This window comes from Impatiens glandulifera, chromosome 2, assembly GCF_907164915.1.
Source record: "Impatiens glandulifera chromosome 2, dImpGla2.1, whole genome shotgun sequence".
Lineage (NCBI taxonomy): Eukaryota > Viridiplantae > Streptophyta > Magnoliopsida > Ericales > Balsaminaceae > Impatiens > Impatiens glandulifera.
Window position 1 is genome coordinate 60,834,845 of NC_061863.1, and position 25,514 is coordinate 60,860,358.

The window sequence follows — 25,514 nt, forward strand, 5'->3', positions numbered from 1 at the left end:
ATTTGATCAATCAAAATATTTGATTCATTTTTTTAACCATTTTCAATTGTTACCGGCATAATCTCTATCGGCAAACCAATCTCAATCACACTTGGTTAAGGGGTTGTAATGATTTTATTAGGTTGCAAGTTCGAAACATACGCATAACATTTTTAATTTTATTTTTAACCGTTTTAAGTTTATGAGCGGGTCAACTCACAACCCAACTCAAATATTCATTCACTCTCAAATATATATCCAAATTAACTATAATTTTCGACCCGGCAATCCAGACACTTTGAAATTAAGCATCATTAATTATTTTTTTATATATATATATTATTATTTTTATAAACTTTCGTGTCAAAATTAGTTAAAAAAATATATTACGAAGTCGTTTGTGTACGACTGAATTGGTGAAATTGATTGACACAATTTAAATTTAAAATTAAGTATGATCTAATAACAAAAAAAAGTACTCAAAGTTCCACCTCAAATACGAATTATCTAATTTAAAATAATTGAACATAGCTTGCATTATAGTATATTTATACTGTAACAAATGCAATAATGCTTAAATGAAGAACATATAAAATGAAAGAGCTAGAGATGATTTACTAATTGATATTAAGAAATAAAAAAATATAAAAAAAAAAACCTCTATGACTTTTCCTCGCATTGTTTGGATCTGAACTATATTTCATTCATTTATTAATTTCTGCAACTATTAAAAAAAAAAGGACTTCATCAATCCGACATGATCAGACATTTAGAAGTAATCCGGGACAGGTCTTTCTACACTATTTTATTATTATTATTGTTATTATTTTTAAATGATCCTGTGAAAGAAATTGTGAAATGAGAGAAAATGTCAATTGTGAATTTGTGCATTTTATCAACTATATATTTATATTGACACAAATTTTAATTGTCCGAGTTTCAAAGTACATGCCATATATAAATAGATTAACCTAAAAATGAAATATTACAACTAATTAATTAACAAACTAAAACGGCATTGACCAACTGAATTAGTAGTATCAATCAATTTCTTCAATATCGTCTCATCCAAGCACAAGATCATAAGAATAAAATATTATTCCTAATTTAGAAAGCAACTAGCTAATCACTAGTAGTGACTTTAAGCATCCCACGGTGATCCCTTGATACTAGGGATGACATTTTAAAACTCCTCTCAATTGATCTGAACAGATTTTCAGACTTTAATTGGCGATTTGAAAACAAATCCGAAAAATGTTCTACTGATGATCAGTGCTAAATACGAATTAAATGTCCCACCACCTCGATACGTACAATTATGCAAATGTCATTTTTATATATATAATATTTAGAGTAATGATAATGAGTAATCTATTTAAAAATTTGGATAAAGATTCGAATTTTTTTTGACAAAAACATATAAGGAATGATGTGTCAACTTCTAAATGAATTAAAAAATTAATAAAAGTGATAATTTTTAAATTTCCAATCCAATTATACTATGACACATTATTTTCTATATATTATTGTCAAAATTTTCCAATTCTGTTTTTTTTTTAATATACCAATAATATTTTTGTACATAAATCTTTTTTTAAGGTCAGACTGTTATAAAAAAAAAAAGAGAACATTATATGAATTGGAAGTTAAAACTAGACATTAAAAAGTATAGCTAGTTGTACATTATTAACGCTCGTTCGAATCCTGGCTATTTAATTAAGTAAGTCAATTGTTTAAATGATTGGTGATAATTTTTAAGTTAGTAATTTTTTTGTAAAAATATTTAAAATGTATTAATATATGATGATAAAATAAAAAATAATAATTTAAAATAAAAAATATTTTAGTATTTTTATTAATGATGGAGTGATGTGATAAATAAGAAGTAAAGTAATGTAATATATTTTAGTTATGATAATTCAAATAACTAAAACCAACAAAAACACAAATATATGTAATAATCACAACTATTTATAGATAACAATAGCCTATTTTTTAAAATTAAAAGTCTTAACTAAACAAAAAATTATATTCTCTTCTCATCTTCAAATCTCCGTTCTAATTAATATTTCTCTCATCAATAATGTACATTTAAATGTTATGTTTGTTTAACTTAGGTTTGATTCGGAATGAGATTTTTTTAATTTGATTATTTAAAAAATATGGATGTAAACAGACTTGGTATTAATATATAATTATTAAATAAAAATTATTTTATTATTTTAATTAATGATGAGTAATGTGATAAATAAGAGACTGACCAAAATTTAATAATATTTTTTTGAATTGAGTTATTTAAATAACTCAAAACAACACTATTACATTATACAATTTGAAGGAGAATATTAAATTAGCTTTGAGTTCGCAAAGCTTCATTCTCTTCTTCTAATATTTTATATATTGATAATAGTTTATTAAAAATATTTATTTATATTATTTTTGAAAATATTATAATTTTCTAGTGCTCCACTAGGAACAGTCTTTGATCGGGATGGGAATGACTGGGATTCGAATGTTTCCGTTCACATCCCGGATTCGTCATTCCTAGTTGATTCATATTTTTTAGATTAATATTTTAGCTCGATTAAAATAGAAATTTCATTGAATTTTTTATTTTTTTAAATAGTTTGTTTATAATAAAAAATAATTATTTCTTTTTGTTTAAAAACAACAATACAAAATAACATTAGAACAAATAAAATAAAATAAGCACAAAAACATGAAAATATAAGTATTTAACTCACATGGCCAAACAAATTTCGGCCAGGCCAGCAAACCAGGACAGGTTCATTTCCTATGTAGTAATCTTTATAAAAAAAGAATAACACATATTTTTTATATATATAAATAATTTATGGTTAGAATATAATATAATATATATAAAATATTATTATAATATTATAATAGACAAAAATTATGTAACCATGTATATAAATTTTGTAACTTCAAAACAAAACTTTGACTCTTATATTATGTTAAAATATAGAAAATATTACGCTAAAGGATATATATGGTTACATTATTATATAGACATTATAATCAATAATATAAATAAATTAATATAATAATATAATATAATATATTTATATTATCACAATTTATAATAAAATTATGATAATATTATCTTATTCTAATAATAAAACTTTATTAGAGTTTTTCATCTATGTTAAAATAATAATTGATGGATGACGTGTAGTTCAAGAACAAAATTATGACTCTCAATGTCATGTGAGAATATAGGGATGTTATATTTATAGTTATATAGGTTAGTCTATATAATATATAGATATTATTTATCTGAGTTAAAAAAACAAATTTGGGTCCAGAGCAGACCAAATGATGTGGGTGACACTGCTTGACGCTGCCATCGAGATATAACATTCAATCTATGATAATTGAATCGTTGAATGATAGTTTAAAAAAATAAATCGAAATAGTTAAATGAATATATATATATATATATATATATATATATATATATATATATATATATATATATATATATATATCAGTTTTCTCAATCCAGGAATGGAATTATAATTTCTTGCATTTTAAATATTTTTCTTAAAATTTGTAATAGAAAATTAAGTGTATATTGATTCAATCAATAAGAAATAAATAAATAAAAAAATACAATTGCTTCTTTTAAACTCTTCATTTCATTTTTATACTTAATTTAATTTTAGAGACTATTTCCATCGATCTCATCTACCCTGTAGGTGGAACTATATATCAAAAGTCAAATCAATTCTGTCCCTAGCCACCGATCAAGAGTTTTTTTTAATTAACTGAAACGAAACCAATAAGAAAATCAACCAATATTAAAAAAATATTGTTATTTGATTCAAAAGTGTAATAAAAGTTATGAATTAAATCAACGAGAATAAAATATATTTATAGAGAGGTCATTCTGATTACTATATTTGAATAATTTTTAAAAAAAAAAAAAAAGTAAGTTCATTATATTTGGTTAAAGAAAATGTAAGTTCAAGAGGCCCAGCAAGGCAGCAACATTATGGCCTGCTAACATAGCTTTTAATGTTGGATATGTGTGTACTTGCGTTTGGGCTATTTGTGTTTGATTTCAGTGAGATTTCTAATCCAAGGTTCAAGTTTCTCAGAATTTAACCTAGTCAAAATTGATAACTTAACAGGTTTATAAACAAAATCTGCAGGTGGCTCTATCTTTTTATGCCAAGCATGACCCAAATTGAGACAGAACCTCAACTCAACTTAATAATGTGAACTTACTCAGAATTGAACCAAAAAACTTCTTCTTTGGGTTCTTTCAATTGGGATTGAGCAACCAATTCAATAGTTTTCATGTTCACTTCATATTCCTAAAAGATCACTAGCTAGGATTATACTACAACACATATATGCATCATGTAAATTATAAACTACTTATCATACACTTAACAACTTCTTATTTCAACCATTATATATTTTTCAATCTATACTTCTTCCAACGAAGAAGAGTTGTTACTGTCCAGAAGAAGAGGTACTTTAGATGAAGCAGTTTCAGGGTCGCCAATTGTTAGTGGTTTCTCTCCTCCTACTCCTACTACTATCTCTTCCTTCGATTTTCCCCACATCACCGTGTAAAACCCGACTGATATAATCATTGCCCCAACAATGCTACAAGAAATCCGGAAAAAATTATAAAAAATTATCCATATTTCGTAACTGAAACAATGTTATATACCTCCCAAGATAGAGCGTGTCGCCTAGAAGAACGACTCCCATGGCAACAGCAATGGCTATGGACAATGGCTTGAACATGGTAACATAGACAGGCCCCTTCTTCCTCAATGCCCATGAATGGATCACATTATTCAAGAATGATCCAAAAACTCCCTAATTACACCAAAAACACATAAACAAACTTGATAAATTTAAAGAAGGAGAAGAGTCATATATTATATACCGAACAGAGAACAGAGGCCAATCCGATATTGAGCCCAATTCGCCAAGAATTGACATCCCTTTCTGTAAAGAGACCAACGAATGCGGCTAAGATGCTAACGCACAGGTTGTAGAAGAAGATCACGCTCGTTTCATCTGGGTATTCCTTCATGATTTGTGTCTGCAGCACCAAAAAGTTTAGAAACCAAATTTCATCATATCCCAATAAGCTGATTTCGAATTTCAAAATTGTAGATATAAAACCTGAAGAATGTACCACATTGGGACCATAATATTCTCTCCCATTAGACAAATACCGCCAAGGACCCAGTCTGACGGCTTCTGAAGTCGGAGTTGGAGGTTTATCTCCGGCGAACGAGTTACTATGATGGCCGGTCCCTTGTACATAGTGACCACGAATGCTCCCATTATAGAAATCATAGTGCCCATGATCTTAGCCTGAGTGCTCCTGCTCTTGAATTCAAGCGTTTCCATCCTGTTTGAATTAATCGCTTAATTTTAGCAACATATTTTAACAAACAAAAGTATCAAATCAAATTGATAGCCCGATTCAATAGAAAACAAACAAACCCGTTCAAGAAAGGAAAGTTTTTCAATTTGCAAAAGCAAAAAGATATTTTTCAGTCAAACCCATCTCGAAAATTGCATGTGTGTGTATGTGTGTGTGAGAGAGAAAGAGAAAGAGAAAGAACCTGAAGATGATGGCAAGGATGAAAGTGAAAGCTGGGATGAGATTGCTCATGGCGGAAGCAAGCGTAGGAGAGCTGTAATTGATTCCAGTATAACCCATCTCTTGAGACGCACACCTGGATCGAAATTGTTCAAAAGAATCAATCTTGAAACATGGGTCTCAGCCAATTCGATATCATGATGATCAAGATTAAAAAAAAGAGAGACTTACCCAATAACCCCAAGAAGGAATACTTTCCAGATGAGAGAAAAGGAAACTGGAGGAAGGACTTTTGATCTGCAATCAGTCAGAAATCAGCTGAAACAGAGATGAGTGATTATGGGTATAATAGATTTATAGATAGGTATATAAAGATTGTTTGTGTTTGCATGCCTGTGAGAGATGAAAGGAGAAGGAAGAAGGGCAATAGCGGCGACTCCATAAGCGTAAACCACAAAGACACGGTTGTTCATCCCATGAAGGGTCGCAGCCTTGAACAGAGTGTTCAAACCCACGTTCAAGCATTCCATACTCACCATCACCGAAAATGGCATCACATCTCCGTATAACTTCTTCTTCCCTTCTTCCATCTCTCTCTCTTCTTTTCTTTTTCTAAACACAAAATAGCTGAGAGGAGTGAGAATTCCTTACACTTGACAAAACCTCAATCAATTATAATCGATATAAAATGGTCGTGTTAGCAAGCCCTGTTTGGAAATCCTAACTTTGGAGTTCGAATTTTTTTATTTTTTTAATATATCTTATTTTTATTAGAATATAGATATTTTTTTAATATCCTGTATTCTTTTCATCTCTCTTATTTTCTTTAATATATATATTTTAAATGTTCCTGATATTAAAGGGTTGATCTCATTTAGGGCTTGATTGATCGAATGGTTATTGGATTTTTTTTTATGATATTATTCTAAAATTTAATTATCCTTTCATTTATCACTTTAACGGGATTAGATCTGTATTGTTCTACCATATGTTTCATTCTCTGTCCACTTTAAGATGAGAAGAATTTTTCATCACAGATTGATGAAAATATATGGTCGGACAACATATTCGGACTCATTTTATCCCTCTAATCATTTTTTATATATATTTAAATATCAAAATTATTCATTATTTAATTATATAAAATTAATTTATCTTTAAAAAATAAATAATATATTTTATTTTTGGACAACATATTCGACTCATTTTAACTGTCTAATCACTCTTTTTATAAATATTTAAATACCAAAATTATCTTTTATTTAATTATATAAAATTAATTTATCTTTAAAAAATAAATAATATTTTTAATTTTTAACTCTTAAAAAACTTTTTTTTTTTAATTTAATCATAATTTGTATAGAAAAAGAAAAACCCCCAATAATCGTTCACTAGCCTTAGTTGTAAGGGAGGAGTCTTTACATGATTTGTTCTCTTAAAACACTTCCCCTTAGTTACAGATTTAATAATTTTAACTAATTAAAATTTTTATAAACTTATTTTACATCAATTTTATAAAAGGTATAATAAAAAATACAAATAACTCAACATCAAACAAATTGTTGACTGCAAAATTTTGGATTTTGCTACACAGGATATATATTTTTTATGACAAATTGTTTTTCTAATAATTTTTATTATTATTATATATTTTTAACAAAATTATAAAATGGCCTACTGAAAAGCTCATATAATAACTGTATGTAAATGAGAAATTTCCGACAATTCCTATTAGACTTAGATAGATCTTGTTGTTATTCAGTGTGTACCTCAAATCATTATTAAGGAGATATTTGATTTTTTTTTTCAACAAAATAATTAAATCGAACTTAGGTACTGAAAAGTTGGCTAATTTTTGTCAAGTCATTGCTTCTTTTTTTTCAAAACAAAATGTCATTTATTAAAAACAGATTTGGCAAGGACCCACTTATGAAATTCCATAATAGAAAAACATTTATGAATGAATAAGAAAGAATCAATTATAGTCTACATTCATGCCTTAATCATGCCACCTTATTTAATATCTATATCTTTTATGATATGCAAAGTTACATTAGTTATATAGTGTTTTTTTTTCCAGATATTAATGGATCCATTTTTTATTTATTAGACTCAAATTAAGTTGCATTAGTTAATCATAGATATTGACTGATTTTGTTTATATGGAGTAATTGCCTGATTTGATAACAATATAGAGTATTTTAACTCTTAAATGAGCTTATTATGTGTGTCTTCCATATTTTATTATATTCATTGTAATAACTTTTGTCTTGTCACTTTTACATTTTAAAAATTTTAGTTTATTCAGAACAATTTTTAGTCATTTATTTCATATTTACTAGTTCATTCAATTAAGTTCCGACAAGTCGGATTAACCGGGAATGAAGATAACTACGAACAAAAATAATATTTTAAAAATATTATATAAGGTTTACACACAATGAAATGAGGTAATAAGATGAAGACATAAGGCTTAAATAATATAAGAAGGATTTATAGCATAATAATAAAGAAAAGTTTAATAATGTTTAAGGGACCATTATTGATTGATCTTTTAAAATAAATAAAAGAATCATTATTGGTGGTGTACTGGTGTTGTCCACACGCCAATTAACAAAAAGGCTATGACCCGATCAAGCAACATCAAGTGGAGGAGAATGGACGGCCAAGATCGACCCATCTAAAGCAGAGTGTTTTATGCTGCAACGTCATTGTGATGTTGAGAGGCTTAAACCTCCTTGTTAGTTTTGTATTATTTATATGAATTAAATTGTTTAAATTTTCAACTAAAATATTAAATATTTTTAAAAATATTTATACATTTTAAATCATTTTATTTAAATGAGTTAGGTCGAACAAATTTCATTTTAAATAACCAATTAAATTAGAATCAAATAATTGATTTTGAACCATACCTAAATGATATTCATTAATTAAATGAGGCACTCAATATAACGAAAGGGAAGGGGAGTGATGTTGATGTTGGACTTGGCTTTTTTAATTCACTGTTACGTTTAGATAAGTTTGTCCATTTTTTTTTTCCTTTGTTCCAATTATATGGTTCAACTATATATATCTTTGCTTAGATATTTTCTTTTACAACTTTTTAGAACTTTGTCCCAAAATAATGTTATCATCTCAATGAAAGAAATCATTTGAAGTCTTTTTTTCCGGTCGTTTTGGGGTATGTTCTTAAATTCATATGATTTTCTTCCTTGGCGACAAGATGTGTTTTCATATGAATCTCGAGTTTGTTCTTTCTTTTAAGATATATACAATTTTAATTGGAGATGTTCAATTTTCATTATATAACCTCTTAAATATGTTTTCATTTTAATTGTTTTGATTTTTTTTTTTCATTCTAAATTTTTTTATCTTATTCCATGGTTATTTGTCATTTTTTTGAGGTATTTGGTACTTAAATTTATGGGTTATATTCTTTCCAAACTAAATGACAACTTTTGTTAAGATTTTTACAAATTGGTTTTGTATTGTTTATTCACCAGCTATATTCATGTATGTTGAAATTTGTTGGATTTTATTCTTCTCACCAAAGTGTTGTTTTATTTTTGGTTTGTTACTATGTTTGTCTGGACATGATTTTAGTGTTTAATTGAAGCTATAATTTGTGTTATATATATTTATTATGTTTCTGAATTTTATTTTGTAATAGTCATCAATATAAAGATATTCTAAAATGACATTGTTTATGTCCACTCTAGGTAAAATTTGAGGAACCCACTCTAAGGCCTCGTTTGATCTTTGGGTTATTGGGATAAAACCCAGGTTTTATCCCAAAACCCAACCATCACATCCCAAATCAAATCAATCACTTTATAAATTAAAATACCAAAATTACCCTTTAATTAAATATTTTATTTTATATTATTAAAAAATAATATTAATATATATATATTTTATATTTATTTTATTACACTATAAAATTTATTTTCATATAATTTAAATTAATAATTTTTTTCATTTAAAAAAATTATATTAAATAAAAATAAATTCAAAATATAAATAAAATTCTAACGAACTATATTATCTAATATACCATTTAAAATTTAAATTTATTTTAATAAATTTTTATACTAGAAAATAAAGTTAAATATATTTAAATAAAAAATATTAATTAATTTATAAATATATCTCATTTAAATTAAATATTTATAAAAAAATTTATTATTATTATTTTTTTTTTTGTATAAACTAACTTTAAATTATCTTTCTAAATAAATACTATAATAAATTTGTTTGATTTTATTCTTCTCACCAAAGTGTTGTTTTATTTTTGGTTTGTTACTATGTTTGTCTGGACATGATTTTAGTGTTTAATTGAAGCTATAATTTGTGTTATATATATTTATTATGTTTCTGAATTTTATTTTGTAATAGTCATCAATATAAAGATATTCTAAAATGACATTGTTTATGTCCACTCTAGGTAAAATTTGAGGAACCCACTCTAAGGCCTCGTTTGATCTTTGGGTTATTGGGATAAACCCAGGTTTTATCCCAAAACCCAACCATCACATCCCAAATCAAATCAATCACTTTATAAATTAAAATACCAAAATTACCCTTTAATTAAATATTTTATTTTATATTATTAAAAAATAATATTAATATATATATATTTTATATTTATTTTATTACACTATAAAATTTATTTTCATATAATTTAAATTAATAATTTTTTTCATTTAAAAAAATTATATTAAATAAAAATAAATTCAAAATATAAATAAAATTCTAACGAACTATATTATCTAATATACCATTTAAAATTTAAATTTATTTTAATAAATTTTTATACTAGAAAATAAAGTTAAATATATTTAAATAAAAAATATTAATTAATTTATAAATATATCTCATTTAAATTAAATATTTATAAAAAAATTTATTATTATTATTTTTTTTTTTTGTATAAACTAACTTTAAATTATCTTTCTAAATAAATACTATAATAAATTTGTTTGATTTTTGATTATTATATTATGAAATTTATTTCATTTAAAATTTTATGTTATTATATTAAATAAAAATAAATACACAATATAAATAAAATTATAATATACTATATATATTATCTTATATAATATTTAAATTATAATTATAAAATTAGTATTCATTTAAATTTTAATTGATGTATTAATAAAAGTTAATATTAATAAATTTATAATTTTTAATATTTATTTTATTATATTATATTTTAAATTTTATTTAAATATAAATTTTAAAATGTATTGAGAGAGAGAGAGGATAAGAGAGGTAAGGGTATTTTTGAGAAAAAAATTAAAAAACTGGTTTTTTCTTAATTCCATCAAACAAGGTTATTTGGGATAAAACCCGGATAAAACCCCAATAACCCAAAGATCAAACAAGGCCTTAGGATTGCTAATATGATAAAAGTCTTTTGACTAATAACTTTATAATCATTATATCTCAGTTATAATTTTAAATAGTTAATTATATTGTAACCTCTAACTAAGAAAGAGATTAGTTAAGAATTGCTCAAATACATATATAAACATTAAGAAATACAAATTAGTTGAGAATTTTTGGTTAGTAAATTTAGCAAAAATAAATAAAAGTTTTTTTTTTGCTATATCGATTTAAATCTAGATAACATATATATTATTATTGTTTTACTTTTTAAAAATGCCCCAATAAATTGTTTATTTTCTTAAATATAATTAAACAAAACTAAATATTAACTCAAGTGACAAGAATTAGTGTATAAAATATCAAATTTTACTCTATAACTTATTAAAAATTCAATTTTCAAAATAACCTTTTTTCCATTTCAATTTTTTAAACTAACCTATTTTGTTTATTTTTTTCAAAATAACTTACTTTACTTTTCAAATTTAATTTTTATTTTTATTTTTTATTAATTAATTTATATTTAAACTCATGATTAAATATATATATATATAAATTATTATTTTTATTAAATATTTAAATTATTACTTTTATAAATTTGATTATTTATATTTTGATATATATTTTAAATTATTTTTTTTTATAAATTTAATTATTTATATTTTAATATAAATATATTTATATTTACATTTCAATTATTATTTATATAATATAATAAATATTTTTTATACCATTCTCAATATAAATACTAATAAATTTAAAATATCTTAACTATAATAATTTAATAATTCATAAAAATATTAAAATCACTCCTCTTTAAATTATTAAATTATTGACGGTTTTGCTCAAGACATCATTGGCTACATTTGGTATGATATTTTGGTCACACCTCTCACAAATTATAGTTTTTCGTGAGTTATATTCATCTTAGTTTGAATACACTAGTTTTGATCTCGTTGGTTTTCTTTTTCACAATTTTTTTGAGCAACTCTAAAATTGTTAACACTAGATTTTATGTTAGATTTGTTCGTTGTTAAACATTTGTGGCTTATATTTTTATTATTATTTCTCAAATGTTTAATCTCTTTATGTTTCGATTTTGTTGGATGATACTTTGAACGGGTTTAAATGATTCTCATTTATTAAAAATATAAAAAATTATATAAAATAATAATTAAAATGTTAATATATATAAAAATATAAAAAATTAAATTTATAAAAATAATAATTTAAATATATATATTTAATAATAAGTTTAAATGTAAAAAAATTGAGTTTAAATAATATAATAAATTAATTTAGAAATGAATAAACAAATTATATTAGTTTAAGAAAATGAGGAAAAAACAAAGTCAAATTTGGGAATGGTTATATGAATTCAACCTTAATCACAAGTCACAGCTATTAAATATATAAATAATTATTATATATATTAGATAAGACAAGCCGGGGAAGGGACGCAAGAGAGGCCGGAAAGTACGGGTTCATCGCATGCAAGTCCAAGAAGATTAAATGTTTTTTTTTTTTAATAAAATTATTTGGATTTAAAAAATCTATTATTATTGAGGTACCTACAGAGTTGAGATAGGGAATTGTCATTTAATATTTGTGAGATTAAAATAAATAAATAAGTCTCGGGAATAGATTAACATAATAAACTATTGTTATGAGTTATGATTTCTTATTAAAATTTTAATACTACATTAAATAATAATATATATAAATTTTCATGATAACAAACTCTTTAATTTAAGTTATGAAAGATTAATTTTGTTTTGAAATTTAATTTCTCAATTAACTTAATTTTATTTTTTTCTCAATCTAACATATTTTATTATTTAAACTCAATTTTTATATTTAATTTTATTCATATTATTATTATTAAATAATTTTAAATTTAATTATTTATATTCTGATATTTATTTATATATTTAAGTTATTATTTTTATATAATAAATGTTTTCAATTACTATTTTCATAATAAATAATTATTCAATACATAATTAGTTTTAAATATTAAATATTATAATACAATAACCTAATAATTAATAAGAAATATTATAATTACCTTATTTTAAAATTATTGACAATTTTATGGAGAACATCTTTTATTAATTCTCATATGAACCTTCCTCATTTCACCAATCACAAATTACGGTATTATATAGCTAACTTTGACCATTTTTTTTTTATTTTTTAAATAATTATTTTTGCAGTAACTAATATTTATTGACAGTACAATTTATAAGGTAAAAAAGTCATTAATTTTATAATAGGAATATATATAATACTTAAAATTTTATAAATATTAAAAAATAAAATATAAAAATTATATATAATCAAAGTTATGATAATAATTATATACTATATCATATTATATTATATAAAAATAATAATTTAAGTATATGAATATACATATAAGAAAATTTAAAAAATATTTAATAATGATATAATATTAATAAAAATGTTAAAATAGAACAAATAAAAATAAAAGATAACTAAATTTAAATAAAATTTAGATTAAATAAAAAAGTAGTATACAAAAATGGAAAGAAAATAAATTGTCACACAATAAAAAACAAGTTTTAAAATACTTGGTCGGATAGTCCTTCAAATGGATAGAGATTGTTTTGGATTCTAACTTCAATATATCTACCTTTCGAACTGTTCGAACCGGCCAAATTCAATTTCATCCGAAAAAATCAGACTAAAAAATTTTAGGTTAGAAAGGTTAGCTTCAGATTTATTTTCCTTCCTCTTTTCGATCCAGAATTATGTAAAAATGTGATTGTCTTAATAATGTGTCATTCCGATAAAGAAAAAATGAAAGTGTAGAGACGATGGGATCGAGAGAAAGGAAAAAAATAAGATAAAAGAGAAATAAAAGAGAAACAATGAGAAAAATAATTAAATAAATAATATTAATTATAATAAATAATAATAATAGTAGTTATAAAGCAATAAATGTGAAAATAATTGAGTGACTTCAAATCTTCACCACAAATGAGACAAGTTAGTTGTGAGTCTCGCAAATAGTTCTGTGAAAGTCACTGGGAACTCATATAATTCTTATTTAATGATTTTTTAAACTTATTTTTAGCCTAATATAATATATTTTTATTTATTTTAATATTAAAACTTAAAATTTTAAAAATATATATTTTCCTTATCATATTTTCTGAAAATAAAAAATAAATTATAATTCCTTAATCCATTAACATTGTTATTATAATATATCTAGCTACTAATATATTATATTTTAACAATATTATACCACAAATATAATAATGTATTTTTCTCTCGTACCCAAATACTCTTTCATTCTTACACTTTCTTTCATTTATTCACAAATACTCTTTGGTCGTTTAATTTTTTAATGTTATTTCTTTTCAGAAGAATTAGTACACTCAAATTACTTAACTATCTCTTTTTATTATTTTTAATATGTATGTTTTATGTAATTATTTTTAAGATTAAAACTTTATATTATTGAAGACAGGTATTGTACGTAGGTTACGTTCAAGAAGAGAGTTAAAAAATCAAACATATTGAATTATAATTAGTAACGATGGTTTGATTATTTGATTTTTGGACTATATTTGGAATATATTTGGAAAAAAATTGAATAGTTAAGATGGTTTCATATTTTATTTTGAAATATGATATTTTGAATATTTTGAATGTTGAATACTTATTGTTCATAAGTTTAATATTTTATTTTGAAAATATTATTTTGTTTGAGTTTGAGCTTAAAAAAATATTTTTAGTTCAAATTATTTAGTCGAGTTTGTAGGTAATACTCAATTTGAGCTTGATCTCAAATTTATAAACTCGTTTGAGTTCGAGCCGAGCTAATAATGTTATAACTGATGCGAGAACAATGATAATAATAATAATAATAAAAGACGGAATGAAAGCGACACCCGATTTAACGTGGTATCCAGCAAAAGTGCTGACTAATCCACGGGCAGAGCCACTGAAAATATTCCACTATAATCGTTAACACGAATTACAGATACTGATAGTGCAAGAAAAAACTAACACACAAGGCCTTTATTTATAGGGCCAGGTCAAGACATTTTTCTTACTCACTTCCTATGTGGGACAAACACCAAAAAAGAATATTCTAGGCAAAGAAACCAACAAATCTCCACCTTGACTTGAATATTTCCCAGATAGCCAGATGCACCAGATGTACATTAAGTACCAGATGTGCCAGATGCATTACACTGAATGCCCAGATAAAAAACAGATGCATTACACCGAATGCCCAGATGTGACCTGCTCTGCCTCAGGCCTTGCCCCTTCAAGGGCAATCAATAACTTCTAACATTGAGCAAGTTCAAACAATGTTAAAACTTGCTCTGCAGAACCGGCTTGGTAAACATATCAGCTGGATTGTCTGTAGTATCCACTTTGTTTACCTTGATCCTCTTCTCACTTCTCAGAAAATGGTACCTCACATCAATGTGTTTTGTTCTCTCATGGTGAACTTGATCCTTGGTTAAGCATATTGCACTCAAACTGTCGCAGTACACTAAAGCCTGATCGTGGTGTAGACCCAAGTTACTAACCAATCCTTTCAACCAGATTCCCTCCTTAGCAGCTTCTGTCAAAGCCATATATTCTGCCTCTATAGTAGACAAAGTTACTGTCGGCTGCAGAGTAGCCTTCCAACTCACAACAGAACCACCAAGCGTGAATACATAACCAGTCATTGATCTTCTACTGTCTACATCTCCAGCATAGTCAGAATCTGAGTAACCAGATACTAGACACTGACTATCACCACCATAACTGAGACCAATATCAGATGTACCCCTGAGATAGCGGAAAATCCTCTTCACTGCTTGCTAGTGTTCCTTACCAGGGTCTCCCATGAACCTACTGACAACACTAACAGCATGTGCAAGATCCGGTCTAGTGCAGACCATAGCATACATCAAGCTTCCCGCTGCACTAGCATAAGGAACATGTGACATGTATTCCTTCTCCTGAGATGATTTAGGTGCAAATGCTACAGACAAATGTGCATTTGAAGCACTAGGAGTATCAATGGGCTTAGCAATAGCCATTCCAAATCTCGATAGAACTTTCTGAATATATCCCTTCTGTGACAAGAATAGCTTCTTATGACTTCTATCTCTGTAGATCTCCATTCCCAAAATTTTCTTAGCAGCACCCAAATCCTTCATTTCGAATTCTATATTGAGTAGCCCCTTCAACTTTTGAATGTCAGACTTCTTCTCAGCAGCTAGCAACATATCATCTACATACAATACCAAATAGATGAAGGAACCATCTTTGAGCTTGTTGTAGTAGACACAATTGTCATACGGACTCCTTGAATAGCCAATCTCAAACATGTAGCTATCGAACCGCTTATACCACTACCTCGGAGACTGTTTCAATCCATATAAGGACTTCTTCAACTTGCAAACATAGTCCTCTTTTCCAGGTTCCTAAAAACCATCTGGATGAGTCATGTATATCTCTTCTTCCAACTCTCCATGTAAGAAAGCTGTCTTCACGTCTAGCTGTTCGAGTTCCAGGTCCTGATGTGCAACTATAGCAAGTAGCACCCTGATGGAAGTATGTCTGACTACTGGTGAGAATATCTCATTATAGTCCACTCCCTCTTTCTGACTGAACCCTCTAGCAACTAACCTAGCTTTATACTTGACCCCCTCAGCTGGTGACAACCCTTCCTTCTTCTTGAACAACCATTTACAAGTGACAACCTTTCTCTCTGGTGGTCTTCTAGCTAATTCCCAAGTCTGATTCTTTTGAAGTGACGTCATCTCATCTCCCATGGCAGCAAGCCATTGGACAGACTCAGTACCTGTAACAGCTTCCTTGTAGGTGGATGGCTCATGAGGATCCACTTCCTCTGCAACCTGTAAAGCATAGGCAACCATGTCCTCATAGCCATACATTATAGGAGGTACTCCAAAATTAGCTCTTCTAGGGCGATTAAGAGCTAGATTATGATGTTCTACAAATGATGATGGAGCAACTGGAAAATCTGCCTCTGAAAGTGGTTGAGAAAAACTCTCATCTGCTTCACAACTAGCCTCAGTCTTTTCCTGCTCCACCTGTTTCTTGACACCACAATCTACCGGAATGGTGAACTTCACAGTTGGGTTAACCATTGAATTTTCATCAAAGACAACATTCCTACTCAGAATAACCCTCCTCTCAGAAGGGGACCAGATCCTATATCCTTTCACACCATCCCCATAGCCTACAAATACTCCCTTCTTTGCTCTTGGCTCCAACTTCCCCTCATTGACATGATAGTAGACCGTGCAACCAAAAGTTCTCAAATTAGAGTAATCAGCAAGCTTCCCAGACCACAGTTCATAAGGAGTTTTCAGATTTATACCTGTGTGAGGTCCACGATTAATCAGATAGCATGCTGTGTTAACTGCTTCAGCCCAAAACATTCTTGTTAACCCATCATTTGAGAGCATACACCGAGCTCTCTCCAGTAGTGTCTGATTCATACGTTCTGCTACACCATTCTGCTGAGGTGTATTCCTAACCGTATGATGTCTGGCAATCCCCTCAGTCTTGCAAAACTCATTAAACTCAGACCAACAGAATTCCAAACCATTATCAGTTCGCAACCTCTTGACCTTCTTCCCAGTTTGATTCTCCACTAATGCCTTCCACTGCTTGAAGTTCTTGAAAGCATCACTCTTATGCTTCATTATGAATATCCAGGTCATCCTTGAATAATCATCAATCAACGACAGAAAGTACCTGTGACCCCCCAAAGACTCTACACGTGACGGCCCCCAACAATCAGAGTGGATGTAATCAAGTGTGCCTTTTGTTCTATGAATCGCTTTGGGGAACTTGCTGCGATGTAGTTTCCCAAAAACACAATGTTCACAAAACCCAAGATCCTTTATCTTATGCCCACACAGAAGATCATCTTTAGCCAAAATTTGCATCCCCCTCTCACTCATATGCCCAAGCCTCATGTGCCACAACTTCGTCATGTCTCCTTGGTCAATCTCGGAGGAAGCAACAGCAGCAGAATCAGATAGCGTAGTACCTTGTAGAAGATACAAAGTGCCCCGCTTCACACCTTTCAGAATCACACCTGAACCATTGTAAACATGTAAAGCTCCACTTTCACCTTTGAAACTAAACCCCTTCTTGTCCAAAAGACTTAGAGATATGAGATTCTTCGTCATGTGTGGAACATGTCTAACTTCGTTCAGTGTACATAATTTTCCATCATGAGTCCTAATCTTGATCGAGCCCATCCCAACCACCTTGCAGGTAGAGCTATTGGCCATAGAAATATTTCCACCATCCACCTGCTCATAGGTTGAAAACCATTCTCTCCTAGGACAAATATGGTAAGATGCTCCAGAATCCAGAACCCACACATCAGTGTAATGTGTGCGACCATCAGCAACTAAGGCAATATCCTCTTCGGAGTTTGTACCATCTTCAGCAACTGCAACAGTACCTGGTGCCTTCTCATGTTGTCTTTGTCTCTTCTTTGGACATTCATTCTTCCAATGTCCCTTCTCCTTACAGTAATTGCACACATCTGTTAGTTTCGGACCCCTACTGACTGGTTTCTTGGGAACTTCTTTTTCCCCGGTTTACCATATCCCTGATGGTTGTTTGCTACTAGCCCAACAGCCTGACTATCCGAAACAGTGCCACTGCAGCTATGTCGCAATTCTCTACTGTGAAGGGCAGATCTAACTTCTTCTAGAGCCAATGAATCTTTACCACTAATGAAAGACTCCCTAAAGTTTTCATATGATATTGGTAAAGAAACTAACAGAATCAAGGCAGCATCCTCATCATCTATCTTAATATGAATATTACGCAGATCTAATAATATTGCATTTAATTGATCTAGATGGTCTCTAAGAGGTGTACCTTCCTGCATACGCAGACTGAACAGACGTTGCTTCAAAAACAACTTGTTGGTTAAGCTCTTCTTCATGTATAAAGTCTCCAGCTTAGACCACAAACCAGCAGCGGTTTCCTCCTCAGCCACCTCAGTAATGATATCGTCTGCCAGAGCCAAGAGCAATGTCGAGTGTGCCTTCTCTTCCAAAGGCTCCATATCAGCAGGTGGTGGGACAGGTGCAGGCTTCATCAAGGGAGCCCATAGGCCGTGTTGTTTCAACAATGCCCGAACCTTGATCTGCCACAGACTGAAGCTATTCCTCCCAGTAAACTTGTCGGCTTTCAAACTTTTACTTCCAACCATCGTTCTTGCCTGAGCAGATCTGAACAACCAAGCTCTGATACCAGTTTGTTATAACTGATGCGAGAACAATGATAATAATAGTAAAAGACAGAATGAAAGCGACACCCGATTTAACGTGGTATCCAGCAAAAGTGCTGACTAATCCACGGGCAGAGCCACTGAAAATATTCCACTATAATCGTTAACACGAATTACAGATACTGATAGTGCAAGAAAAAACTAACACACAAGGCCTTTATTTATAGGGCCAGGTCAAAACATTTTTCTTACTCACTTTCTATGTGGGACAAACACCAAAAAAGAATATTCTAGGCAAAGAAACCAACAAATAAATATTTAATTGGCTTGAACTCGACTCTGCTCTTTTGTCCATATTTTTTTAAGAATCAAACGATTAATAATTTAAATAAAAAATTCGGTTCGACCGGTGGTTCCACCGGTCGGACCAATTAGACCAAAATTCGTCCAAAAATCCGAGTTGATGACCGGAACTATTTTCAGAACATTGAAAATGAACATTAGAAATTCATTGCGAAAATAGTGAATTAAATTATTGCAAGAAATATTGCGAAAACAAAGTTTAGTATAAAGAGGTTCCAAGGATGATAGTTGGAGGGCAATAGTAAATTTAAGGCTTTATTTATATTTGAACTTTATTATTTGGCATTACTCACCAAGTATCTTTTTAATTTGTGCTAAAATATAACTGGTGGGGGTGGATTTGTTTCGTAATATAAGAATATAAAGAATTGGAATAGATAAGACACCATGACTGATTCTTAAATTCATTGAGATTGTGACAATATTTAAAAATAATGTGTTTTCTTTAAAAAAAAAATTTATCATAAATTACTAAATAAGTATACGATGAGTTTATACTTTATATAGATTAAAATGTTTATAAAAACTTATTATAACATCTTTAAGTTAAAAAATTATCATGATTTGAAGATTCAAATTAATAAAATTTCCCAAATATGTAAATATGGGTACCAAGGACTTCCACTTCCCTAGATTCTCTTGCTCCAAAATCAAACAATGATATGAAATGGGGTTGTCCTATGTTACTTAGATTCTTGAGAAAATTTCCTAAAAATTTGTCCTGTCTGCCTGCCTGCCGGCTAATGACATCTTCTCGTTGCTAAATCCGCCAATTGGCTCTCTATTAGCTATAACTAACTCTCTACATTGGGATTTCCTCCTCTTGCACCTTACACTTACAGCTTACCTTACTCATAATCAATAAAAGGTTTGATTTTTACCATACCATTTTGCTCCCAATGCTCAGAATGAACCGATTCGCCAAATGGGTCTGCCTCTTTTCGCTCTTTTTCCTCGTGACCACGACCAGATCCAATGAACAAGAAGATGGCAAGACCTCTCTGCTCAACTTCGTTACCAAGCTCTCTAATGGAAATATCAATATCCTAGGTTGGAATCTATCCTCGGATCCCTGTAATGATGGATGGAATGGTATCAAATGTGATGCACAGAATATTACAATCAAGAAAATCCTCCTTCAAGATAGAACCTTCAACGGAACCTTCGATGCCTATCTTCTCTGTAACCCGTCTTCTTTAGCCAATTCTCTTATTGAGATCAATCTCAACAACAACACACTCACTGGGGAGAATTTGGATCAAATTCACAACTGCAAGCAACTTCTCCGATTACACGTAGGCAGTAACAAATTCACTGGAACCATTCCCGAATCCTTCTCCACCTTGAAAAATCTAGTTTGGCTTGACTTATCGGAAAATGGGTTCATCGGCCTCTTGCCTAATTTGTCCGGGATATCATGTTTGCAGGTGTTTTTAGCTAATGGGAATCATTTCACAGGCGGAATTCCGTTTTCTGATTTCTCCAATTTTCAAATTTTCAATGTCTCCTTTAACAATTTAAGCGGGAAAGTTCCTGATGGAGCTAACGGCAGTAAATACTCCACAAGCTTCATTTCTAATCCCGGTCTCTGTGGGGATCCACTTCCAAACAAATGCCCATCTCCTCCCGTTTCGTCGCCGGAGAATAATCAACCCCAGAACCAGAAATCAAAGAACGTAACATCTCATATTCTCATGTACTCTGGCTATTTCCTCATAGGACTGGCTATTATTATCATCTTAGTATTAGTTAAACTCTGTAAAAGAAGAAACAAACAAGAACAAGAACAGAGAGATTCGAAAAGAGCTGCCTCTGTTAGTGATGACAGTCACGTAATGAAGCCAAGCGAAACATCGGGTTTGAGCCTGAGCAAAACAGGGTATAGCAAATCAGAGTTTTCGGTTGCGGACGAGAGTGGTGCTATGATGTCTTCGTCTATGATCATTATGTCGAGCCCGATTGTGAACGGTTTGAGATTCGACGATTTGCTCAAGGCCCCGGCTGAGCTATTGGGGAGAGGAAAGCATGGAAGCGTTTACATGGTGACATGCGATGGAGGAATTGAGTTGGTGGTGAAGAGGGTGAAAGATTGGACGATCAATGGTAATGACTTTAGACGAAGAATGAAGAGATTGGGAGAGGTTAAGCATCCAAATGTGTTATCAGCCATGGCTTATTATAGTTGCAGACAAGAGAAGCTTCTTGTTTATGAATATCAGCAAAATGGAAGCCTATTTAGACTTCTCCATGGTAAAAAAGATCTAAACTTTCCTTTTATTTAATAAACTAATCCATTTTCAATAACTTGATATGAATTAGTTAATGATGTTCAAGGGGAGAAAAGGAGCAAGAGTCTGGACTGGAGCAGCAGGCTGAACATGGCAGCCGCTATTGGAGATGCATTAGCGTTCATGCATAGAGAGCTTCATCGAGATGGGATTGCTCACGGGAATTTGAAATCTTCCAACATTTTATTGAAGAAGAATATGGAGCCTTGCATAAGTGAATACGGGTTGATGGAGGAACTAGAACAATCGCGCGGGATAAACACGTTCAAAGGAGATGTATACAGCTTTGGCGTGATTATTCTCGAGCTTCTGACCGGGAGGATCGGGCAGGCGAATGGGGTGGACCTGGCGACATGGGTAGTTTCGGTTTTGAGGGAAGAATGGACGGCGGAGGTATTCGATAGAGGTTTGATGCAAGAAGGGGCGAGTGAAGAGAGGATGGTGAATATGTTGCAGATTGGTATTATGTGTTTGAATGAAACAGAGGAGGCTAGGCCAAGTATAGGGCAGGTTGCTCTTATGATCAATGGTCTTAAAGAGGAGGATGAAAGGTCCATGATTTCTGAGCCATCAATTTAATTTAACCTATTCACTTAGTGGGAAGAGGTTTGTTTAATAGAATCTTGAAAATTTATATCTACTTTTGATATTGCAATTATTGGATAAATTTCCCAATTTTTTTATTCTAGATGTTTTTCTCCATAGTAACTAATTATTACATTTATAGATGAGAAATTCACTATGACCATTGAAATAGAAATCACATGGCAAGCTCCAAACACAAGGACTATCTTAAAACCAAATCATTCAAGAAAGTAATTTGGTGACGTAGGTTAAGACGGTTAGTTCGATGCTATCAGTACAAGTAGTGTCTATCAACTAAGAAAGCATCACATGTGCAAAAAGTAAAGAAAAAATTTACAAATGAGAGAAGTAATGCACTACCTGAACCGATAGCATCGAATAAATCTCGGGGTCAAGACAAGTTTTATTCGAGCCCAAATGCCAACGCAGTGGCAGTTGGCTACTGGGATAGAGACAAGTTTGACACTTTTTGTTCATTTGTTGTTGACCCAAGTCTAGTCACCCCCCCCCCCCCCCCCCCCCTCTTTGGCTCTTTGGAGCTTCCCAAAGCTGCTTTTTGGCATCACTTTATCTCCTCATTTGCACTTTCCTAGTGAACATCCACTCATTATTTATTTCTTTTTAATTTCTAAAATTATTTTGTCTCATAACTTTTATTAGGATACGTTATTCAAAATTATTTGAATATGAGATGTTAAAAATAATATACTAGTTTAAGTTGTAATAGTGTTTTTCTTGTAAATGATCCAAATTTAACAACTTGAACTCATAACTAATAAGACATTAACTATCAACTATATATCTCCACACAAATGTCATAACTATTGGGAACCACATATATTAAAAAATGGTATTTATATTATATAATTATATTTTTAATATCTTTTTAAATGAAAAAGTTACAAGAAATAAAAATGTTATTTTGAAATAACTCATTGATTATCCAAATTTTATATAACCCAAAATAGAAACAATTACTAACTTTTATTATTGATTTTAATGTTTATTATTTATATATATATATATATATTATTATCTAACTTTGCTTAAAAGTTATACAAATTCCCATATTTAAGATAAAAAAAATACAAGACTTAAATATTACACAAAAGTCCAATTTGTATTTAGGAAATCGATATGACTGCTGACTGACTTATTACAACAACTGTTGATGAAGTTTTGAAAATAAAATCTGGATCTGATAAAAAGAAAACAATAATAATAATAAATCTGGTATAAATATGTTTCCAAATTCCTCATTAAAGATGTTCCGTCGTCTCTGTGAAAGTCCAGTCCAGTTGCAAAAATGCATTCTTGGAATCTATAGAACGTCATTGATGGATGGGGAATTCTCCTTTTCTTAATTAATCTCTCTCACTTTAGGGTTTCGTTTCATTTCACTTCCAAGTTGCAACTCCATCTCTGAAAACCTACTTCTTCAAGATTCAACAATGGCGTCCTCTTCAACATCCAGGTACCTATTTTCGCCTTTCTGCTTGTTAATAATGCAAACCCACTTGGTAATACTGTTTCCATCCTTGAAAGAAAATCAAACCACAAACCACAAACCAAAGCCGATGTATAGAAACATGTTCTTAAATTTAGGGTTTTTCTTTAACCATTTTTCAGGAATATGTTGTGAAATCAAGGAAGGAGCTAACAATTTTGGTATGAAACCACATGATCTATTCAATGTTGGATCTGAAAGAAAAAAGATGGCTATTTGTAAGGCGTACCCAAATGGAAATCTCTTGGGTTCAACGTCAATTAGACCGAGGAGATAGTACTATGATCTATTCGACTCCTTCACCACCATCTTCTTCTTCTTCGTCCTCATCTGGAACCAAAATTAGCCCTGCAGTTCTTTTCGTTATAGTAATTCTAGCTGTTCTTTTCTTCATAGCTGGCCTTCTCCATCTTCTCGTTAGATTCCTCACCAAACATCCCCCTACTTCTTCAGCGCAATCTAGTAGTAGCAATAGATACCCAGAAGCTTCCACTACCGATGCTCTTCAAAGGCAACTGCAACAGCTCTTCCATCTTCATGATTCTGGTTTAGACAAGGCTTTCATTGATGCACTGCCTGTTTTCATGTATAAAGAGATAGTGGGTGCCAAAGAGCCATCTGATTGTGCAGTCTGTCTATGCGAATTCTCTGAGAAAGATAAGCTCAGGCTGCTTCCCACTTGCAGCCATGCCTTCCATATCAATTGTATAGATACTTGGCTCCTCTCAAATTCGACTTGTCCTCTTTGTAGAGGCACACTTTTTAGCCCTGGCCGCCCCATCGAGAACCCCGTGTTTGATTTCGATGATATGAGAGAAGAGGACGGGTATCATCATCCTTCTATCAATGGAGAAAATGGGTTTTCTCTTAATCATCGTAATAATAAGGCTGTTGAAATCGAAGAAACTGTTGAGGAAAATGCCATCTTGCCAGTTAGGCTTGGAAAATTCAGGAAGTTGGAGGATTCTGATGATGGTGGAGCAGGGGAGAGTAGCTGCAGCAGCAGCCGTTTAGATGGAAGAAGATGTTTTTCAATGGGATCGTATCAATATGTAGTCAGGGATGCTAATCTCGGTGTTTCCTTAAGACGAGATTGCAAAGGGAATAATAATGAGGATGTGGAGGAGGGGAAGAAGATTAGTTTTGGGGCGAAAATTGACAGTTATTCGGTGTCAAAGATATGGCTGTGGCCCTCGGACAAGGCCAACTTCACAAGTTCTTTCGAAGATGATGATCATAACCCGAGATCCGATCTTCCTCGTTATAGGGCAGGTACATGAAGAAGACTAAATTTTTCTTCCTCTTTTTAAGGCTAATTCATTATTATTATTATTAGTTAGTTGTGTTGTTGTAACATTGATTGTTTTGGAATTTTGTCCAAATCTTCAAATTATTCATCTTTAAAGTAGTATTATGCAATGACCAATTTGATGCCATATATATCTCCCCCCTCTTTCAAATTTGAATTGAGATCATGATATGTTTGGTTGGTTGCTTATGTTTGTTTTGTTTGTTGGATTGACCTACTTTTGTTCGGTT

The 25,514-nt window shown here is 30.1% G+C and overlaps 3 protein-coding genes across 3 annotated transcripts; 2 read left to right on the plus strand and 1 right to left on the minus strand.

Annotated features, from left to right (window-relative positions):
• Positions 1–4,232: 4,232 nt before the first annotated feature.
• On the minus strand, positions 4,233–6,219 carry LOC124926013 (WAT1-related protein At3g28050-like). The gene is made up of 7 exons (XM_047466168.1): positions 5,969–6,219; positions 5,807–5,872; positions 5,598–5,711; positions 5,149–5,380; positions 4,907–5,065; positions 4,685–4,836; positions 4,233–4,617 (listed from the first exon to the last, which is right to left on the minus strand). The coding sequence occupies exons 1-7, from the start codon at positions 6,163–6,165 to the stop codon at positions 4,434–4,436; spliced, it is 1,104 nt and encodes a 367-aa protein (XP_047322124.1). The 5' UTR covers positions 6,166–6,219; the 3' UTR covers positions 4,233–4,433.
• A 14,284-nt stretch (positions 6,220–20,503) lies between these two features.
• On the plus strand, positions 20,504–22,462 carry LOC124925128 (probable inactive receptor kinase At2g26730). Its single transcript, XM_047465098.1, has 2 exons — positions 20,504–21,845; positions 21,930–22,462. Exons 1-2 carry the CDS (start codon positions 20,504–20,506, stop codon positions 22,460–22,462), a joined length of 1,875 nt encoding a protein of 624 aa, XP_047321054.1.
• Positions 22,463–23,747: 1,285 nt separating this feature from the next.
• LOC124927260 (RING-H2 finger protein ATL46-like) lies at positions 23,748–25,419 on the plus strand. Its single transcript, XM_047467650.1, has 2 exons — positions 23,748–23,942; positions 24,098–25,419. Exon 2 carries the CDS (start codon positions 24,149–24,151, stop codon positions 25,253–25,255), a length of 1,107 nt encoding a protein of 368 aa, XP_047323606.1. The 5' UTR covers positions 23,748–23,942; positions 24,098–24,148; the 3' UTR covers positions 25,256–25,419.
• The last annotated feature ends 95 nt before the right edge of the window (positions 25,420–25,514 follow it).